This window comes from Chiloscyllium plagiosum, chromosome 11 (assembly GCF_004010195.1).
Source record: "Chiloscyllium plagiosum isolate BGI_BamShark_2017 chromosome 11, ASM401019v2, whole genome shotgun sequence".
Classification (NCBI taxonomy): Eukaryota; Metazoa; Chordata; class Chondrichthyes; order Orectolobiformes; family Hemiscylliidae; genus Chiloscyllium; species Chiloscyllium plagiosum.
In genome coordinates this window covers 76,949,761-76,968,302 of record NC_057720.1, presented here as the reverse complement: position 1 = coordinate 76,968,302, position 18,542 = coordinate 76,949,761, and the positions used below count along the sequence as shown (strand labels likewise).

At 39.9% G+C, this 18,542-nt stretch overlaps 1 protein-coding gene across 9 annotated transcripts in view; it reads right to left on the bottom strand.

Annotated features, from left to right (window-relative positions):
- prrc2c (proline-rich coiled-coil 2C) overlaps positions 1 to 18,542 on the bottom strand; it is an 83,608-nt gene that overhangs the window by 30,802 nt on the left and 34,264 nt on the right. For 5 of the 9 annotated variants that reach the window (XM_043699867.1, XM_043699861.1, XM_043699868.1 and 2 more), the window contains 9 exons: positions 16,941 to 17,113; positions 13,482 to 13,773; positions 12,603 to 12,813; positions 9,844 to 12,066; positions 9,577 to 9,594; positions 6,062 to 6,267; positions 3,216 to 3,370; positions 1,939 to 2,344; positions 854 to 939 (listed from right to left, as the gene is read on the bottom strand). In XM_043699867.1, coding sequence (XP_043555802.1) covers positions 854 to 939; positions 1,939 to 2,344; positions 3,216 to 3,370; positions 6,062 to 6,267; positions 9,577 to 9,594; positions 9,844 to 12,066; positions 12,603 to 12,813; positions 13,482 to 13,773; positions 16,941 to 17,113 — 3,770 coding nt within the window. The remainder of the gene's footprint in view (positions 1 to 853; positions 940 to 1,938; positions 2,345 to 3,215; positions 3,371 to 6,061; positions 6,268 to 9,576; positions 9,595 to 9,843; positions 12,067 to 12,602; positions 12,814 to 13,481; positions 13,774 to 16,940; positions 17,114 to 18,542) is intronic. The other 4 variants (XM_043699863.1, XM_043699869.1, XM_043699864.1 and 1 more) reach the window with 3 other exon arrangements.

Below are 18,542 nucleotides of genomic sequence, written 5' to 3'. Positions count from 1 at the left end.
GAACATGCTATACCACTTCAGTGCTTGACCTAAACAGACCAATCTACTGTATCCGATTTTCTTAATACATATTTTCTGGGCCTTTCTGCCCCAGCACTTTCTATGCTGCAAACAGTCATATTGGATAGATGACATCCTGCTTAATTCTTGCCTATTCATTTGGAAATTAATCAAAAATCTGCCAATGAAATTGCTGAGAGGCAGCAATCACAATAGCTGTAAGTTGCTGAATAGTTTATTCGCAGTTCATGAAAAGTATTGCACTTCAACTATGTTCAACCCATTATTTGCACATGCAAAAATATACTATGCGCTTAAAACCTATTTGAAGTAACTTTATTCCCTTTATTTATGTGGGAAGGCATTTGGAAATAAAATAGCAAAAGCTACCACAACAAAATCATCAGATTCTAGAGAATTCATTTCTTCGGCCTTCTGCACTGTGAAGCTCAAGGAACAGTATCTTTCAATTATGCATCTTACTACCCTCCAAACTCAATGGGTTTAACAATTAGTTATAACCAGATAATAACATCATACATCTGATTTACATCTCTATCTTGTCATTTAAACCCTATAACAGACCTCTTTTGTCCTCTTTTCTACATAACTCTTCAAATCATTACATCGCTAACACTTTCCGGTTTTGACAAAATACCACTGACCAGAAACATTAATTAATATGCTCATTTCAGATATTGCCTGACCAGCATTGCCAGTATTATTCTGGCAAAAATGAGGTATTACTCGTTCAGAAATAATGTACATCAACTTGCCAGAGTTAGGACTGCTGAAGCAGCACACGATAAATTTTTAAAATCCAACACATTACTATGCAAATAATTACACTTGCCTCAGGTGTTGGGGAAGATCCAAATGAGGTCAAGGGCTTATTCCATGCACTGACAGGTGGAGGCTGTGGAGGACTAATCGGTCCCACTAGAAGAAAAACAAAAATGAGAAAAGGCATTTTCAGAACTTTTCTTCATTTGGAAACGCAAGACAGATTTGCAATTGGCTTTGCCTCAAGCTGCAGTACCTTTCCCAGGCAACCAGCTCCACCCAAGAATTTATTCTAATTGTAGCAGTCAAATAGTAGAAAATCCTTGGCACACAAACACTAACTCAAAGAAGTGCACCAGAGCCTTTGGAAATCAAGCAATTTTAATATTTAGAGAAACTAACTTTAACTTTTGAACTAATTTCCAATATTAACCACAACTGAGAGAAACTTCTAACATTTTCAAGCAAGTAATGGCTTTAAAAAAAATTTGTACAAGATCTGGTAACAGTTGAGCACAGAACAAAGTCTTGAAAGTGTATAGATGAACTTTTTTTAGCTAGCAATCATATGGGATAACAAAATACAGCAAGTATACAGATTTTAAAAAATAAATTATAAATTTGGCAATACAAAAACTGAAAGAACGTTAGACACAGATAATGTAGCAGCCAGCTGTGGCTCAGAGGTCAGTTGACAACTTGGTGGGCAGATCTACACCTTAGAAACAGTGAGGATATAGAATGATATCAAGATAATCCCTTAGCAGAATGGATATGAACTTGCCCACTGTAAACTCAAGTAAATTGGGATGAATTATATCCATTGCTTAGTGAGCCATTAATGGAAGGTATAACATTTAAGAGCAAAAAAAAGAAAAATGGGCAAGGTTAAGACAAATTCTCTTAAAGTGCTTTGCCAGAGCACAGCATTTTCTAACAAAACCAAAGGTGGAAGCAAAACCCTTAAGTACATTTTAAAATGAAAAATGGACAAATATTACAAATTAAAAAGAATATGGAGAACAGGCAAGAGAATAAGATTATACCAACAGCTCTTTGAAATAGCTAACACAAATGGTACATACAAAACACATACATAAAACAGGAAGGAAGCAAGATAACGAACAGTTTACAGAAAACCTAATTCATACTAACATTTTGTGGTGACTTCAGAAAGGACAGCGGATGAATTCATCTTGTTGTCCCACAGCTCTGCTTCCAATGTGCTGTGCATTTGTGGAGGAGTCACTGCTTTATTCTCTGCATTATTTCCTGATGCACAGTTCTCTCCTTGCACCTTGGACTGTTCTTGAACTGTAATGGCAGTCTCAGTTGGAGATGCTGTCGGAGCAGGAATTTCAATTAGCACTGGATCTGGAGCTGGAACTGCAACTGAAGTCAGAGTACCAGCCTGTTGTTGAGATTGAACTTGTGATGGAACTGAAGTTGGTGTCTGCACTTGAGCCTGTTGGGCTGCCTGTTGCTGCTTCTTTGCAAATCGCGGAGGCAGTTTAGAATTCTGGCCTCTCCCCTTGTCATTCACATTCTTTTTGTTCCAATTCTGTAAGAACAACCAAATGATTATAAAAATCCCATCAACTGCACAGTGCACAAATTCTTAAAACATCAGAATGCAGCACAGAGAACTTCAATTCATAGATCTAAATCTCAAAACAAAATTTAAAAAATAAAATTTAAAAAATAAATTATGGCAAAAGCCAATTCATCAGATCAATGTTTCAGAATTTATATTTGAGCATAGACAATTTTTGATTTAATATTCTATACATGACATGATAGTACTTAAGTTCCTATTACATGCTAAATAATGCATTATGGAATGCGTGGGGGGAACTATGGCATTATATTATTTAATTTACAGTTCCAAGCTCAGTATTAAGTGTATTACAACACTACAATAGTTATACCAATCTTAGTTTCCATTCGATTTCATTCTGATTCAGAAAAATCACAACCATATCATTTGGGCGGCACGGTGGCACAGTGGTTAGCACTGTTGCTTCACAGCGCCAGAGACCCGGGTTCAATTCCCGCCTCAGGCGACTGACTGTGTGGAGTTTGCACGTTCTCCCAGTGTCTGCGTGGGTTTCCTCCGGGTGCTCCGGTTTCCTCCCACAGTCCAAAGATGTGCAGGTCAGGTGAATTGGCCATGCTAAATTGCCCGTAGTGTTAGGTATAGGGGTAAATGTAGGGGTATGGGTGGGTTGCGCTTCGGCGGCTCGGTGTGGACTTGTTGGGCCAAAGGGACCGTTTCCACACTGTAATCTAATCTAATCTAATCCTGCAAAATCCAGCAAACCAGTCTACAGAAATTTTAATACTATTGCATCAGGGCAAGGTATTAGTTACTTTTGAATACAATTTATGAAGACCTCTAAACATCAATACAAAGTTGAATATTTGTCAGTCACCTGTACAACTTGCTCTTCTTTCTTTCTACGTTCCTCATCTTGGAGACGTTTCTGTTGTTTCTTTGACACAACTTCAGTAAATCCGTCATCGGTTGTGCTGCACTGAGAATCTTCAACAGTTGTCACCTCTGGGTGATCATCGATGATCACCACACCTACAATGACACATCGAATTGTCAAGCATAAACCACTTTGATTTCCAACATTACTCTATAGAACGTAAATGTGAAACAATGATAGCTCCACAAAACAAAGGGGCAAGAATTTGTCATGCAACAGGAGAACAAAATATTTAACATAGAAAAATCAGGGGGGTTCACTTGAACCGAAAACTGAAAGAAGAGTCCAAATTGTGCTATAAAGTAGTTAAACTAAAGACAGGAAGAGTGAGTAACCTGTTATCTGACATCTACACCATTCTAAACCAGTCATAGAATGGAACAGTTACTGTGGTAACTTATAGAACATAGAACAGCACAGCACAGAACAGGCCCTTCAGCCCACGATGTTGTGCCGACCACTGATCCTCATGTAAGGTAAACCTAATGTACGAACCCTCAAATTTCTGTGACCATATGCATGTCTAGCAGTCTCTTAAATATCCCCAATCACCTCGCTTCCACAACTGCTGCTGGCAACTCATTCCATGTTCTCAGATCTCTCTGCGTAAAAAAAACGCCTCTGACATCCCCTCTATACTTCCGCCAAACAGCTTAAAACTATGACCCCTCGTATTAACAATTTCTGCCTTGGGAAAAGGTCTCTGGCTATCAACTTTGTCTATGCCTCTCATTATCTTGCACACCTCAATTAGGTCCCCTCTCTTCCTTCTTTTTTCCAATGAAAAAAGTCCGAGCTCAGTCAACCTCTCTTCGTAAGATAAGCCCTCCATTCCAGGTAAACCTCCTCTGAACGCTCTCCAAAGCATCCACATCTTTCCTATAATAGGGCAACCAGAACTGGACACAGTATTCTAAATGCGGTCTAACCAAAGTTTTATAGAGCTGCAACAAGATCTCACGGCTCAAACTCAATCCCCCTGTTAATGAAAGCCAAAACACCATATGCTTTCTTAACAACCCTGTCCACTTGGGTGGCAATTTTAAGGGATCTATGTACCTGCACACCAAAATCCCACTGTTCCTCCAAACTGACAAGAATCCTGTCTTTAATCCTTACTCAACTTTCAAGTTCGACCTTCCAAAATGCATCACTTTGCATTTATCCAGGTTGAACTCCATCTGCCACCTCTCAGCCCATCTCTGCTTCCTGTCAATGTCAGGCTGCAGTCTACAACAGTCCTCTATACTGTCAATGACACCTCCAATCTTTGTGTCGCCTGCAAACTTGCTAACCCATCCTTCAATCTCCTCATCCAAGTCATTAATAAAAATTACAGAGTAGAGGCCCAAGAACAGAGCCCTGTGTAACACCACTCACCACTGACTTCCAGGCAGAATGCTTTCCTTCCACTACCACTCGCTGTCTTCTGTCAACCAGCCAATTCTGTATCCAGACAGCTCAATTTCCCTGTACCCCATTCCTCCTGACCTTCTGAATGAGCCTACCATGGGGAACTTTATCAAATGCCTTGCTGAAGTCCATATACACCACATCCACTGCTCGACTCTCATCAACTTGTCTAGTAACATCCTCAAAACACTCAATAAGATTTATGAGGCATGACCTGCCCCTCACAAAGCATTTAATCAAGCCATGCTCTTCCAGATGGTCATAAATCCTATCCCTCAGAATCCTTTCTAACACCTTGCAGATGACAGACATGAGACTGACTGGTATGTAATTGCCGGGGATTTCCCTATTTCCTTTCTTGAAGAGAGGAATTACATTTGCCTCCCTCCAGTCCTCAGGTACGACTCCGGTAGAGAGCGAGGACGCAAAGATCTTCGCAAGCGGCGAAGCAATCACATTTCTTGCTTCCCAAAGCAGCCGAGGACAAATCTGGTCTGGCCCTGGCGACTTGTCAATCTTAAATGTTTGTCAAAATTTTCAGCACATCAGCTTCCTCAATCTCTATCCGTTCCAGCATGCTTACCTGCTCCTCAATGGTTTCATTCACTTCAAGGTCCTTTTCTTTAGTAAAGACAGAAGCGAAAAATTCATTTAGGGCTTCCCCTACCTCCTCAGACTCTATACACAAGTTCCCTATGCTATCCCTGATCGGCCCTACTCTTTCTTTGATCATTCTCTTATTCCTCACATGTAAAATGCCTTTAGATTCTACCCCCTTCCTGCCAAGCCTTTTTCGTGCCCCCTCCTGGCTCTCCTCAGATTATTTTTGAGCTCCTTCCTTGTTGCCTGTAATCCTTTAGAGCTGAGTAAGACCCTTGCTTCCTCCACCTTACATAAGCTGACTTCTTTCTTTTGACGAGAAGCTCCTCCGCTCTTGTCATCCAAGGTTCCTTTATCTTACCCCTTCTTGTCTGTCTCAGAGGAACACAGTTATGCATCACTCGCAACAACTGTCTATAGCGTCCTTTCCATGGAGCAATTATGGATAGGTTACTCCCCAGTGGAAAAATCACTTGCTTTAAATTGATACTTTTCCATCATGCTAAAAATTCAGCGATCTGATAAAGCATAAACCCACAGCCCGCACACATGAACTGATCTCTAACATGCCTTCCCACTTTGTGTACTTCATAGCAGTCATCTCGAAAGTAGGACACAAGATAACTCATTACATCTGGAAGCTGATTTATTTAAGTTGATTAATAAGCCCACTGCATATAAGAGGTTAATCATAAATAAGTTTTTAATTCAAAACTGAATTACACTTCAATTATTGAGGCATGATCTAGAGTAATGCCAATGGTAATACTCACTAGCATAGTTATTCAGATCAAACTGCGACAGAGCATCAGGCTTCTCTTTTGGTTTCTTTGTTGATTTGGATTCTTCTCGTTTCTTGCCAGTTGCGTCTTTTGTAGACCTTGGAGCTGAGCCAGTGTTACTACATTCCCCTGGATGATGAGCCATGTTACTGCTGGTGGGATCAATACCAATCATTGCTGTTCTCTCTTCAAAAGGCCTACATTGCACAAACCATAAACAAACAAGAAACTAACCACCATCCCCTAAAGACATACAGTGCATTACATGCCCAACCAGGTAATACAATAGGGAAATAGGTCATGCTGAAAAAAGCACCAGGTATAAAAACAACTCTACAATGCAATTATCTTAAGGTGAAGATACACCCATTAATTCTTAATCTTTTGCAACTATCCCAGAAGTTCTAACTGTTCAAAGTTAAGCCCTTATGACATTGCTATATAAATGTCCCATTTTTGATTTGACATAAACTACATATGAAATAAATCCTTTTGGTCTTGTCTTTTGTACATCCTCCCTCTCCCTTCTTCACACTATCCATTATCTTGTTTTCAATTACCTAGACTTCATACCAAAATATCTACTAATACCCACTGCCTTCTCAAAATGCATCTCTTGGAGTTATCCTTTCTAACAGTTCTTTCCATGACTAACTTTCTAAAACAAAGGTGCCTGTTGCATTTCTTCAACCCAGCATACATGGAATAGTACAGCCCAGGATCAGGCCTTTTGGCCCAACATATCTATGCTGACCATAATACTACTCTAAACAAATCCCATCTGCCTGCACTTGGTCCATAGCCCTCTATTCTTGACCTGTTCATATATCAGTCTATATGCCTCTTAAACATTGCTATCATATCTGCTTTTACCACCTCCCCTTGCAGCATGTTCCAGGCATCAATAACCCTGTGTTTTAAAAAAACTCCCTCACATCTCCTCTACAGTTTCCCCTCACCCTGGGAAAGAGACTAACTATCCACACCCCTCATGATTTTGTATCACATTGCCCCTCAGCCTCTCACGCTCGAGTGAAAAAAATCCAAGCTTGTCCAATCTCTCAGTGTAAATAATACACTCCAATCCAGGAAACACCTTGGTAAATTTTTTCTCCACCCTTTTCAAAGCCTCCAAATCATTCCTATAGTGCAGCAACCAGAAACTGCACACAATACTTGAAATATCACCTGAAAGTCTTATACAGTTGAAGGATGACCTGTCAATCTTTAGACTCAATATCTTGAGACCAATGAGGGCAAACATGTCCAATGCCTTCTTAACCACCTTATTCACTTGCATTGTCACTTTCAGTGAGCTATGGACTTACACACCTCAAGATCCCTCCGTATATCAATGGCCACAAGTGTCCTGCCATTTGCTTTTCTCATGCATTTGACCTCCCAAAATGCATCACCTCATTTGTCCGGATAAATTCCATTGCCCATTTCTCCACCCAATTTACCCTGATCTATATGCTGCATCCTTTGATATGCTTCTTCACTTCCACAACTCCACCAACTTTTTGCATTGTATTATCTGCAAACTTACTAACTAGGCCAATATTTTCACCCATATTACATACACACACACACATTTATATTACAAACAGGTCTCAGCACTGACCTTTGCAGAAAACCACTGGTTAGAGACCTCCAGTCAGAAAAACACTCCTCCACAACTAGCCTCTGTCTTCCAAGCCAATTTCATATCCAACTTGCCAACTCACCATGGATTCCATGCGGTTTGATCTTCCGGACCAGCCATGGCAAATGTTTTAGTAAAATCCATGTAAGCAACATCCAATGCCTTACCCTCAAATCATCTTCATTACTTCCCAAAAAATAAATCAAGTTTGAGACAAGACCTCCCCTGCATAAAGTGATGTGATTATTCCTAATAAGTGTACTCTCTTCAAAAATGTGAGTAAATACGGTCTCTAAAAATCTTCTCTAATAATTTCCATACTGGTGATGTATGGCTCAGCAGCCTTTAATTTCCTGTACAGCGGCTATTCTCCAGTTTTCTGGGACCTTGCCTGTGGCAAAAGAGGCTACAAAGATCTCTGTCAAGGCCTCAGCAATCTCCTTACTTTTCTTCAGTCTTATTCTTCTTCATAACTACCTTAAAAATTACAGAATTATGATCACCATTCCCAAAATGCGCCCCCACTGAAACCTCAATCACCTGGCCAGGCTCATTTTCCTGTACAAGGCCTAATGCAGCCATTCCCTAGATGGACTATCTACATATTGTTTCAAGAATGCAACTAACAAATTCTGTCCCATCTCGACCCCTCAACCTTTTTGTGAACTTGGGGTTAAGCAGAGCACTCCGATGTCAGCACTAATCATCCCCAACAGAAGTTAGATTCACAGCAATTTCAGTACTCTACCGAAACAGTGCACCCCGACGTTTAACACTGAGTTTTCATTTGGCACAGTCCACTTCCATGTTGTTATCAAGGGAAAAACAAAGGCAAACATGGGCAAAGGCAAAAGATGGGCAAGAGTCACCTACAGGCAATAATCAAAACCCAATTAAGGTTCTTTCTAGGAAAATTGCTCCTAGTGGCCACTTCAATCATGTATTTACAAACATGATATCCAAAATTGATTATAAAGCTTCCCACATCCAAAATCGTGGGTAAAATTCTTCACAAAATGTAACAAAAGCCACACAAAGAAAACATTAAGGTTGCAGTGGTCATAATATAAACTGAAGTACAACTGTGACAGTATTGCTCCTACATGAAGGGAAGCATTTACCGGATGAACATACTGAATGTTATTCAATGTGTACTTTTTATTAAAAGTGAAATTTTGAGTTCAAGGGTACATCTGTTGATGAAGAGGAACACTTTCTACATTTGGTCAAGATATCAGTAACAAAAGACTTTTATTTGATATACTAAGCAGAGAAAAGCTCTTTCTATTGCACTCACACATGCCTTTAATACAAATTCACAAACGTTCCACTTCAGCTCAACGAACATTACCTGAGGCAATCTCTCTATTGAAATATGCTTTGCAACCACACACCACTGGTTTCCCTGGCCATGCTCCCATTTTTCATGCCCATAAGCTTAAGCTCAATGAAATGTCTGTTTGCTTTATCCTGGTACCGAGTCATGGACACCCATCAGATTTTCGCTTGGCCATTTTTTTTGATAATGCCTAAAACATTACCGTTGTTTTCGGGTCTGTGCAACACGGCAGCTTTCGATGCCAATACACTTTAACTGGGTATTAAATACATATATCTGCTTCACAGAGAGCAAACACAGTTTGCAATACTCTATTATTTGTGGAATTAAAACCAGGGAAGAATAGCACGTGTGTATCACCCAAATTCTCTGCCCAAGTCAACTCATGTAGCATATGCAATTCTAGAAACCGAAAGAAATTGAAGGCACAAGATAAAAATGAGCACCTCAGTAAGAATGGGGAGAAATGGTGGATAGTCTCGGTGTACCAATATTATGACAAAAAAGTCGCACAATACTTACTGTTCTAACTTTGATAAGCTAAAAAGGAAGAAACAAAAATCAGCCTGTTACCAATTTTTACTAGTTGAAACATCAACAATATTTTTGTTAGACAGGAAGTTAACTTAGGCAGGTTACTGTTAATCAGTAAGTATCTTAAAATACACTGGTAGTTAGATTTCAAGTGAAATGTTAATTGTGTCAAGTTTCAGAAGTCACTTAAAATCATGTGTCGATAAACAAATGGCTTGAATAAATTGTCCAAAAGTTAGCGTTTTTTTTACCTACCCCCTTCTACCAGGCTTTGACGACATTCCACTTCGCCTTTCATTTTTGCTTCCAGAGTAGTTTCTGTTCGGTTTGTTTGCTCCACTATTGCTTCTACGATTCTGCCGGTCGGCGCCCGGACGTTGGCTGGAAAAACTTCTCTTTGCAGCATCCCGCTTGGGAAGGAGATTATTTTCTCCAGACTTGGTTGTAGCCTGCAAGTTGACATCCATCACTTTCTTTTCATCTCTTTCACGCCTCTCATTGAAGTCACTGCTTTCAGAAGCAGTCTCCCATTCTTCATTAGCCTGATCTGAAGAGTTCTGATTAGATAAATCCGGTGACTTGCTCCCAGCCACATCCAAGGAATTTGTGTGCTCCTGCACAGTACTGCTGGAGGTTGCATTTGTCACAACAGTTGGGGTGGTTTCATTTACTTTAGCTGCAGCTTCTCTCTCTTTCAAACGCCTGAATCTCGGTGGCTTGTCTTGTCTTGGTGGGCGTGTAGGTCTTTGCTTACGAAGACGTTCTCTGCTATGGTCAAATTTACGATCCGGTTTAACATGTCTTCTCTCAAAAGGAGGAGTTTCAAAATGATCGACCTTTTTCACATCATCATCTCTTCTGGAAGTCTCTAACTTTGGAGGCCATATTGAATTAGAAGGCCCTGGCTTCCTTAATGGTGCAGATCTTGAGCCACCACGGCCTCCAGCACCTCTATTGCCTCCTCTAAACATTCCTCCCCTTCCACGCCTTGAAGGTTCCCCTCTTGGAAGAAAACCAGGTTTTGGCTTTGAGTCATCCTCTCTTAAGGGGGGCTTTTCTGATGATCTATTGTCAACCTTAAAGTTACTTTCAGATTTGAAGGACTTTTGAATTGGTTTACTCTCTGGCCGACCTTCTTTCTTCAGACGTTTCCCTTTATTTGGATTTTCTTTGTCAGAAATTGTATCGCTTGCACTTTCATGAGCTTCAGTATCAGAATCTGTTTCAGAGCCATGTTGTCTGCGACGTTTAGGAACCTCTTCGAAGTCAGAGCTTTCACTGCGTGTTTCACTTTCTTCTCTTTGCCGAAATGAAGGAGCACTTGTCACATGTTCTAACCTCGGTCTTGGCTCCCTGTAACGAGGATACTCTCTGCTGCGACCTCTTCCCCCACGACCACGGCCGTTATAAGATCCTCTAAAGCTGCGCCCTCGAGAATAAAATTCTCCACGGCCTCTTCCCCTGTAACCTTGGTCAGGAATCCAGTCACGTTGCTCCCTAACCTCTTTGCGGTAATTACGTGGGGGCAAACCAGAATCTCGCCTGATAGGAAACCTGTTATCAATACGCTGCCTTTCGGAGAGATGATTCTTAACATGTGGCTTCTCGTGCTTCTCATCCTTTGGTGCTGGAACCGAAGTAGCTTGATTGCTTACAGTTTTACTAACTGGCGGAACAGGAGGAACAGTCTCACTTTTATCTACTAACGGTTTTACATCCTGACATGCCTTTTTAACAATTGGCACAGAACTCTCTGGAAGAGACTTTTCAGGTTCCGCTTTGCTGCTGCTCTTATTGATTGCCTGAGAAGGTTCTCTCTTTTCAGTTTTTGGAGCTTTATTACCTTTGATTGGAATGGAATGACGATCTTCTTTTTCCTTTCTTTGTTCACGTTCTTCTTTCATGTCTCTTAGTACAGGCTTTTTAATTGGGCCACAACGTCGCACTGGTCTTATGTAACCTTCATCTCTCCTAGAAGCTGGTCTAGGACCCCAACGTGTGTCATGCCTGGATTCTCTTCTAAACTGCTTTTCATTCTTTACTCCTTCAAATGGTTTACTTTCTTTTTTTGATTTTTCTTCTGGTTTGTCTTGCTGATCTTTTGATTCATTAGTTCGGTTTTGTATTTTGACTGCCACTGGGAGAGGATCACTCTTCTCGACTTCCAACTTCAATGAGTGAGTTGATCCATGAGATAAACTTCTCTTTAAGACTGTTCGAGGTTCTGCTTGTAGTACAGGTTCTTCCTGTGCACCCCGGGTCACAGCCAAATCCACAGGTTCCAGCTTTACAGTATCAGCCACTTTGTCAGACTGGACAGGTTGAATATCTTCCAATGATTTGTTTGCAAACTTCCCCTTTTCTTCATCAGTCTTGTCCCGATAGAGTTCTTGATTCAGTAAATTCAAGTGTGGAGACAGTTGTCTTTTCTCTGTGGAATAAGGTGTCTTTCTCTCTTGTTCCACAGTCATCTCAGGCCTAAAGAGAGAATAAAATGATTGAAGTTGCATGGAGTTTAGAAATGCCAAAATGTCTGAACTGCAGAACATATTCATGTAACCCACTGTTAAATCAGCAATTATATTTGTGTCACTGAGAAGCATTACTGCTATTTCTTAATCAGCACCAGCTTGAGTTCTATACAAAGGCTTCCTGCTACATCGTACACGTTGGGTGTGGGCATCCCCATCTGAGCACAAAAGCCTGAACAGCATTGGCAAGCTATCTCACTATGACAGGACGTAATGCCGGAATCCTTCCTACCTTCATCCAGAATCCAAAAATTATTTAACACATGATAATGAATAATTACAAGCAGATAGCCAGATGGATTTTTACCTCTCTCACCCCACATATCCTAGCGAAAGAGGCACTAGATCAAATTATAACCAGATTGATGAAAAGGATGATAAGATTAATAAATTCACTCAGACCAAAAATTAATTCATATTCGTAAAATCAGTGGTTTTTGAAACAAGTAAAACCTTTATGGCAAATCATAGCACGAAACCTACCTGGGATCTTTGGATTCTTCCATTACAATTGGAGGGGTAGTAGCTTGCTGTGGCTCTGTATGAGGATAAGATTCTGAGCTCCACACAAGTCGAGGTTCAGTGGACTGAATGGTATGATCTCTAGCTGGCCGTGACAGATGGTCAAATGATTCAGACCCTGAACCGGAACTGTCCATCTGATCTCTTCTCATTAATTTTGGTGCCATCATACCTGCCAGACACAATATAGAAAGGAAGTGTTAAATGTGTATCAGCTGACGGTTAGAATCCTAAGAATTAGAATACAGATTTTATTCAACAAAAAATCCGTATTAGAATCTGAAAAGCATCAAGATAATCATAGGAAAACTAACCATCTTATTTTGAAAGTCTTAAAAATACATTTCCAAAGCCTGCAGATGCTTCATGCTGCACGTGCAATGCTAATAACATTTTGAAAATGTCATGTTGAAGTACTGATGCACAACAGTGCTGATGCTTAAAGCAATAGTGATCCTCAGCTCTGAAAAAAAACCTATTCTCTTGAAAAAGCAAGTTTGTGAATGATTAATTCTCAGTCTTACGCAATTTTTTTTTCTATTACTGGCCTTAATTAAAACAAAAAAAAAACAGTAATGGCTAAAAGTTATGGGAAATGGAACTAGCTAAGCTGCTTTTGCTGAGAGCTGGAACAATGGGTAAATGACCTCTTTTTGTGCTGTGAACATTCCAATTCTCTACAGTTAGTATTAAGCGATTAGTAGTGAACACCTAAAATAATAGCTGTGCATTTGTTAAGATTAACATTCAACTCCAAAGATACTCTTGCTGAGCTTTACCTCAGAGCACTTGGAGAAAACAAAGGTGACAAAAAAAAACTGCTACCTATAAATTACTAACCAGGGTGCATTTGTGTCATGTCCATTGGTGGCCTTCCAGACATCATTCGTGGATCCATGTACGACTGCATCATAATCCAACGTGGATCAAATCCCATAGAAGCTAAATGTTGGTGATGAGGTGGGGCTAATGGAGTCTGGTACAAGGGCCTGTGCTGTGGAGGTGGCACAGGAGCTCCAGAAGGCTGAGGCTGAGCTTGAGGTTGAGGTTGGGCTGGAGTTTGAGACTGTGTTTGTTGCTGATGAACACCTGATGGTTGCTGTTGCCATTGTTGTTGCTTCATCATCTGTTCCTAAAAAGAGCAAACTTAATTAAAACACTTTAATGCAACAATGGTTATAATATGTTAATAGTAATTTAGTTGCAACAAACACTTATAAAAATACATATTGACCTGATGTTGTGATTTTAAACTTTGTCCACCCCAGTCTAACACCAGCACTTCCACATCATTTTCATTTTGGTGGTGCTATCAAAACTTAAGGGCAGGCGAGAATTTGCCATTTCATAAAAATAGGTATCCTTATTAGTCAACTTGAAATGCTTACTTCAAACTTGCCTATTTCAAGGTGTACAATTTTATGAACTCAGACAGGCATAAAATAGTCACCGAAGCATAAACAAACATATAGAAAGGAGGGGCAAATTACTGCAGACGCTGGCATCTTTACTGGGAACGAAATATGCTGGGGATTACAAAATGTCAGGCAGCATTCATAGAAAGGAAGCAAGCTAACACTGCGTCCAGATGACTCTTTATCACAGCCAAAGTGAAGCGTGGAGGGGGCAGCATTTATGCTGGGCTGGGGGTGGAGGTCGGGGCTATCTTCAGATTACAATCATCTGAATGTGAGAATTCTAAGAAGAATCTAAGATTGTTTGCTGTATCACATCTCCATAATACTGGACTCCTTTGGCTATAATTCTGTGGGCATGATCTTAACCTCCACAACGAGCTGATGAAGCAGCGGCGCTGTAAAAGCTAGTGCTTCCAAATAAACCTGTTGCATTATCACCTGGTGTTGATTTTTAACTTTATCCACACCAGTCCAACACCAGCACCTCCAAGTCATGAATGTGAGCATGGCAGAACAATGGTGTATCTAACTGTCAGACTGGAGTAGGGGGAAAAGGAGAGAAGAGACGACATGGTGACAGTGACAGAAAATGTAACAAGCAAAGCTAAAAGGAATGAGTTACAGCTCCAGGATTCAAAGTCAAACTGAGACTTACTTGTCAGACATAATTTCCACTTCTGGATCACAATGGCAACAGAGTAACTAATGCATGGCACTAGTAAGCCCTTGATTTAACAGGTGACTAACAACATTAAAAAAAATTAAAATAATGTTGCCTGCTGTGAGATCCACCTTCGTACTAATTCAGCAATCTTTTAATCCATCAGACCTTAAGATGATGATAAAGGCTCTTCAGTCCATTACATCTGCGATACTATTCAATGAGATCAGTGTTGATTGTGTGAACAACTCCACTTTCCTGCCTTTTCTCCAGAATCCTTACTGATTAAAAGTAGACTATCTCAGCCTTGAATGTAATTAATGACCTTGCCTCTACCGTCCTCTGCAGTAAAGAATTCCCCCGATTCAATACTCAGATAGTTTTGCCTGCCTTGAGATTATGCCCTCTGGTCCTAAACTGTGCCACAAGCAGAAACAAATGTTCAGCATCTACCCTGTCAAACCTCCAAAGACTATCACATTTCATGTTCTTCTAAACACCAATAAGTACAGACTCAATCTACTCAATCTCTCCTCATAGGAAAAATCCTTTAATACCAAAGGTCAATCAAGTGAAGCCACTCTGGACTGCCTCTAATTCCTTTCCCTAGGTAGAGGGACCAAAACTATTCACAGTAATCTAGGCATTGTCTCACTAGTTTTTGCATAGTTTCAAAAGACTTCTCTATTTCAAACCCCATTCCCTCAGAAATAAATTGTCAACATCCCATTTGCCTTCCCTATTACTTGCTGAACTTCTACTCTTATTTGTGATTCATGGATGAGTACCCCCAAATCCACCTGTCTCACAGCATTCTTTCTTGACTGACTGAAATAATATTCCTTCCCTCTATTCTTTCTACCAAAATGCACATTGTCACCTTTCCCCAAATTATATTCCAGCTGCTAAGTTTCTATCCACTAAGTTAACCTGTCTGTATCCCACTGTAAACTCTGTCATTCTCATCACTTGCTTCCATGAACTTTTGTCTCATCCACAAACTGAGACAATACATTCACTTTCCTCTCCAGGTCGCTCATTCATATTGTAACTAAATGTGGCCACAGCAATGGCCCGATGGCATTGCACTCCACTGATTACAGGTTATCTTGAAAGTGCCCCTCTTATCCTGATTTTGCCTTCTGTTAGCCAATCCTCTATGCATGCTTACGCCATGAGCTCTAAGTAGCCTCATTTGGGGTACCTTAAACGCCTTCTGAAAATCCAAACGTATTACACCTACGGGTTCCCTTTTCTCTCTCCAGGTTCTCACCTCCAGGAAAGAATTGCAACAGATTTGTCAGGCATGATTTCACCTTTATGCAGCCTGCTGATCCTACGTATGCATTTCTAAATGCTCTGCCAATGCATCCTTTATATGATGGACACTAACATTTTCACCGACTTTAGCTAACTGGCATATAGCTACCTATTTCCTTGATTCCTTCAATTTTTGAATAAAGGTAATACACTGTTATAGTTGCCCTATCCTATAGGACTTTTCTAGGACCTAAACTTTCTTGGAAGATTACAGTGCATCCCCTTTCATAGTGACTATATATTTTTACTGTTAGCTTGTCATTTGTTCCTTGACTTTTTCATAATTTTGGAATGGTATTAGTGTGCTCAGCTATGAAAAATGAAAATTTTATTCAACTTCCTTGCCATTTCCTGGCTCCCCACTACTATTTCCTAAGCCTCAAGGTTCACTTTGCCCTCTCTTTTCATTTTTATATATTTAAGCAAGTTCTGTCTATTTATATCTTATTTGCTAGCTCATCCTGAAAGTCAACTTTCCTCTAAAGTTTTGGTCATCTTTTGTTGGTTTAAAACTCTCAATTCTCTGGCTTACCAATGCCGTTTTATTTTCTTTCAATTTGATACAATCCTCAATTTCACTATTATCCGTGGTTACTTCTTTCCATGCTTGCTCATCAACAGGCTGATCTGCTAAACTCTTTGTCAGTCCACTTCATCCAGTTCTGCCTTTTGATCCTTTATAATTACCCTTATTTAAGCTAAGCACAGATGCTAACAACTCATGTTTCTCTCTCACTGAATTCTAAATTTTACCATGCCATAGTCACAGTTTCCCCTGGGATCTTCTACACTCAGGTCATGAATTAAATCAACATTTTACTAGATCTAGAAGAGCTTGACCCTAGTTGGATCAGAGTTGACCCACATATTTTTCTCCCAAAATGCCAATTCACTTCTTACCTGTTGACGTTGGAATCGAGGTGGTAATGACTTCTGAAACTGCTTTGAATAACCTGTGGGAACAGCAGGTCGTGTTTGGGACCCCAAATCACCATCAGTATCATTTGATGTTGGAATAATCTCCTTCTCATTTAAAGCACTGTCCAGTTGATCATTAGGTGGAGAAATATCATCTGCCAATATAGCAACGTAATGTTGATGTTTAGTTTGTGCATTGTAGGATCAATACTAGGCCTCAATATGAAAACTAACCATATTCATATGGACAGACAAGTTCAGAATATTAACTTAGACTAGAAAAAAATGAACTTGACTCAGTGGATGGCGATTAGAACACCACACTCTGTTTCAGGAGGCTGCAGAAAAGCAAGCAATTAGATTCCTTCACAATTTCGAATGCATAGTAATCTTATATAATAGAATGTCAAGGGAAGATAAAACCCTCCATTGAAAGTGAACAGAATTATTGTGGCGCTTGAAGTAAATTCTGAAGTGCCTAATTACAAAAAGTGTTGGTACTACTAAATATTGTACCACTGAGTCAATTCCAGATTCCTGGCAGCCTTTGCTGAGGAGTTTCTGAAAGGCAAATTGCCCAAAGAACTGCCCATATGTCCAAGCAACATGGACACCACACAGCAAGAAACAAAGATTTCACAGACATTTAAAATCTCTGATCCAACAATAACTTGAACATGTGTAATATTTTTAAGACTGAATCATGCAAGGCACCTCATAGAAATATTATCAAACAAATAGTGACACCAAACCAGAAAGATATTAGAATTTAAAAGGAGACCTCTACATTTAAACTAGTTTTATCTCCCTCATTAGGGAAAACATCCATGCAGCATTCACCGCATCAAGTTTACGCTTCAGTAAGAACACCTCTCATTTTTTCAAACTCTAACAGATAAAGGTTTAACCTACTCAATCTTTGTTCATATGCTCAGGAAATGAGTCAAGCAAACCTTCTGTGAACTGCTCTAAAGCAATTATGCTTTCAAATAAGGAGACTAAAGCTACAGTGTTCAGTAGTGCCTTGTATAGATATAAAAAACCTCTTCTGTTTTATTTCCTTTGCAATAAATTCTCATCAATTTCTGCACCTGCATACAGAGGCCTTTCTGTACTTCAGAGTTCTGTAATCTCTGAAAGAGGATACTGCTTTCTATTTTAAAAAAGAATGAACCAAATGTCTGATTAAAAAGCTAGATTTTAACAAATGTCTTATAGAAAGACAGGCAAGGAGGCAGAGGTGTTTAGCAAGAGAGTTAGGGACGAGGCAGCTGAAAGCATTGTGGAGCAACAATTCTGAGGATTTAAAATGAGGGTGAGCAAGAGGCCCAAAACTGGCAAGAAATGACAATGATGGTGATTCATTATTATGCAAGTGAAGAATAGAAGTCCAGAAATTAACTCAAACAAACCTAGAAAATGAACAGAAGAGATAAAATAAAGCATCATGTAGCATGATTGCACAAAAACATACAATAAATAAGCTAAACTTTCCAGTTGGAGGATTTCTAGTCAGAAAGTGCGTTAACAAGCATTGACTCAAATATTGGGATAGAATGCAATCCAGACCTATACTCAATAAGT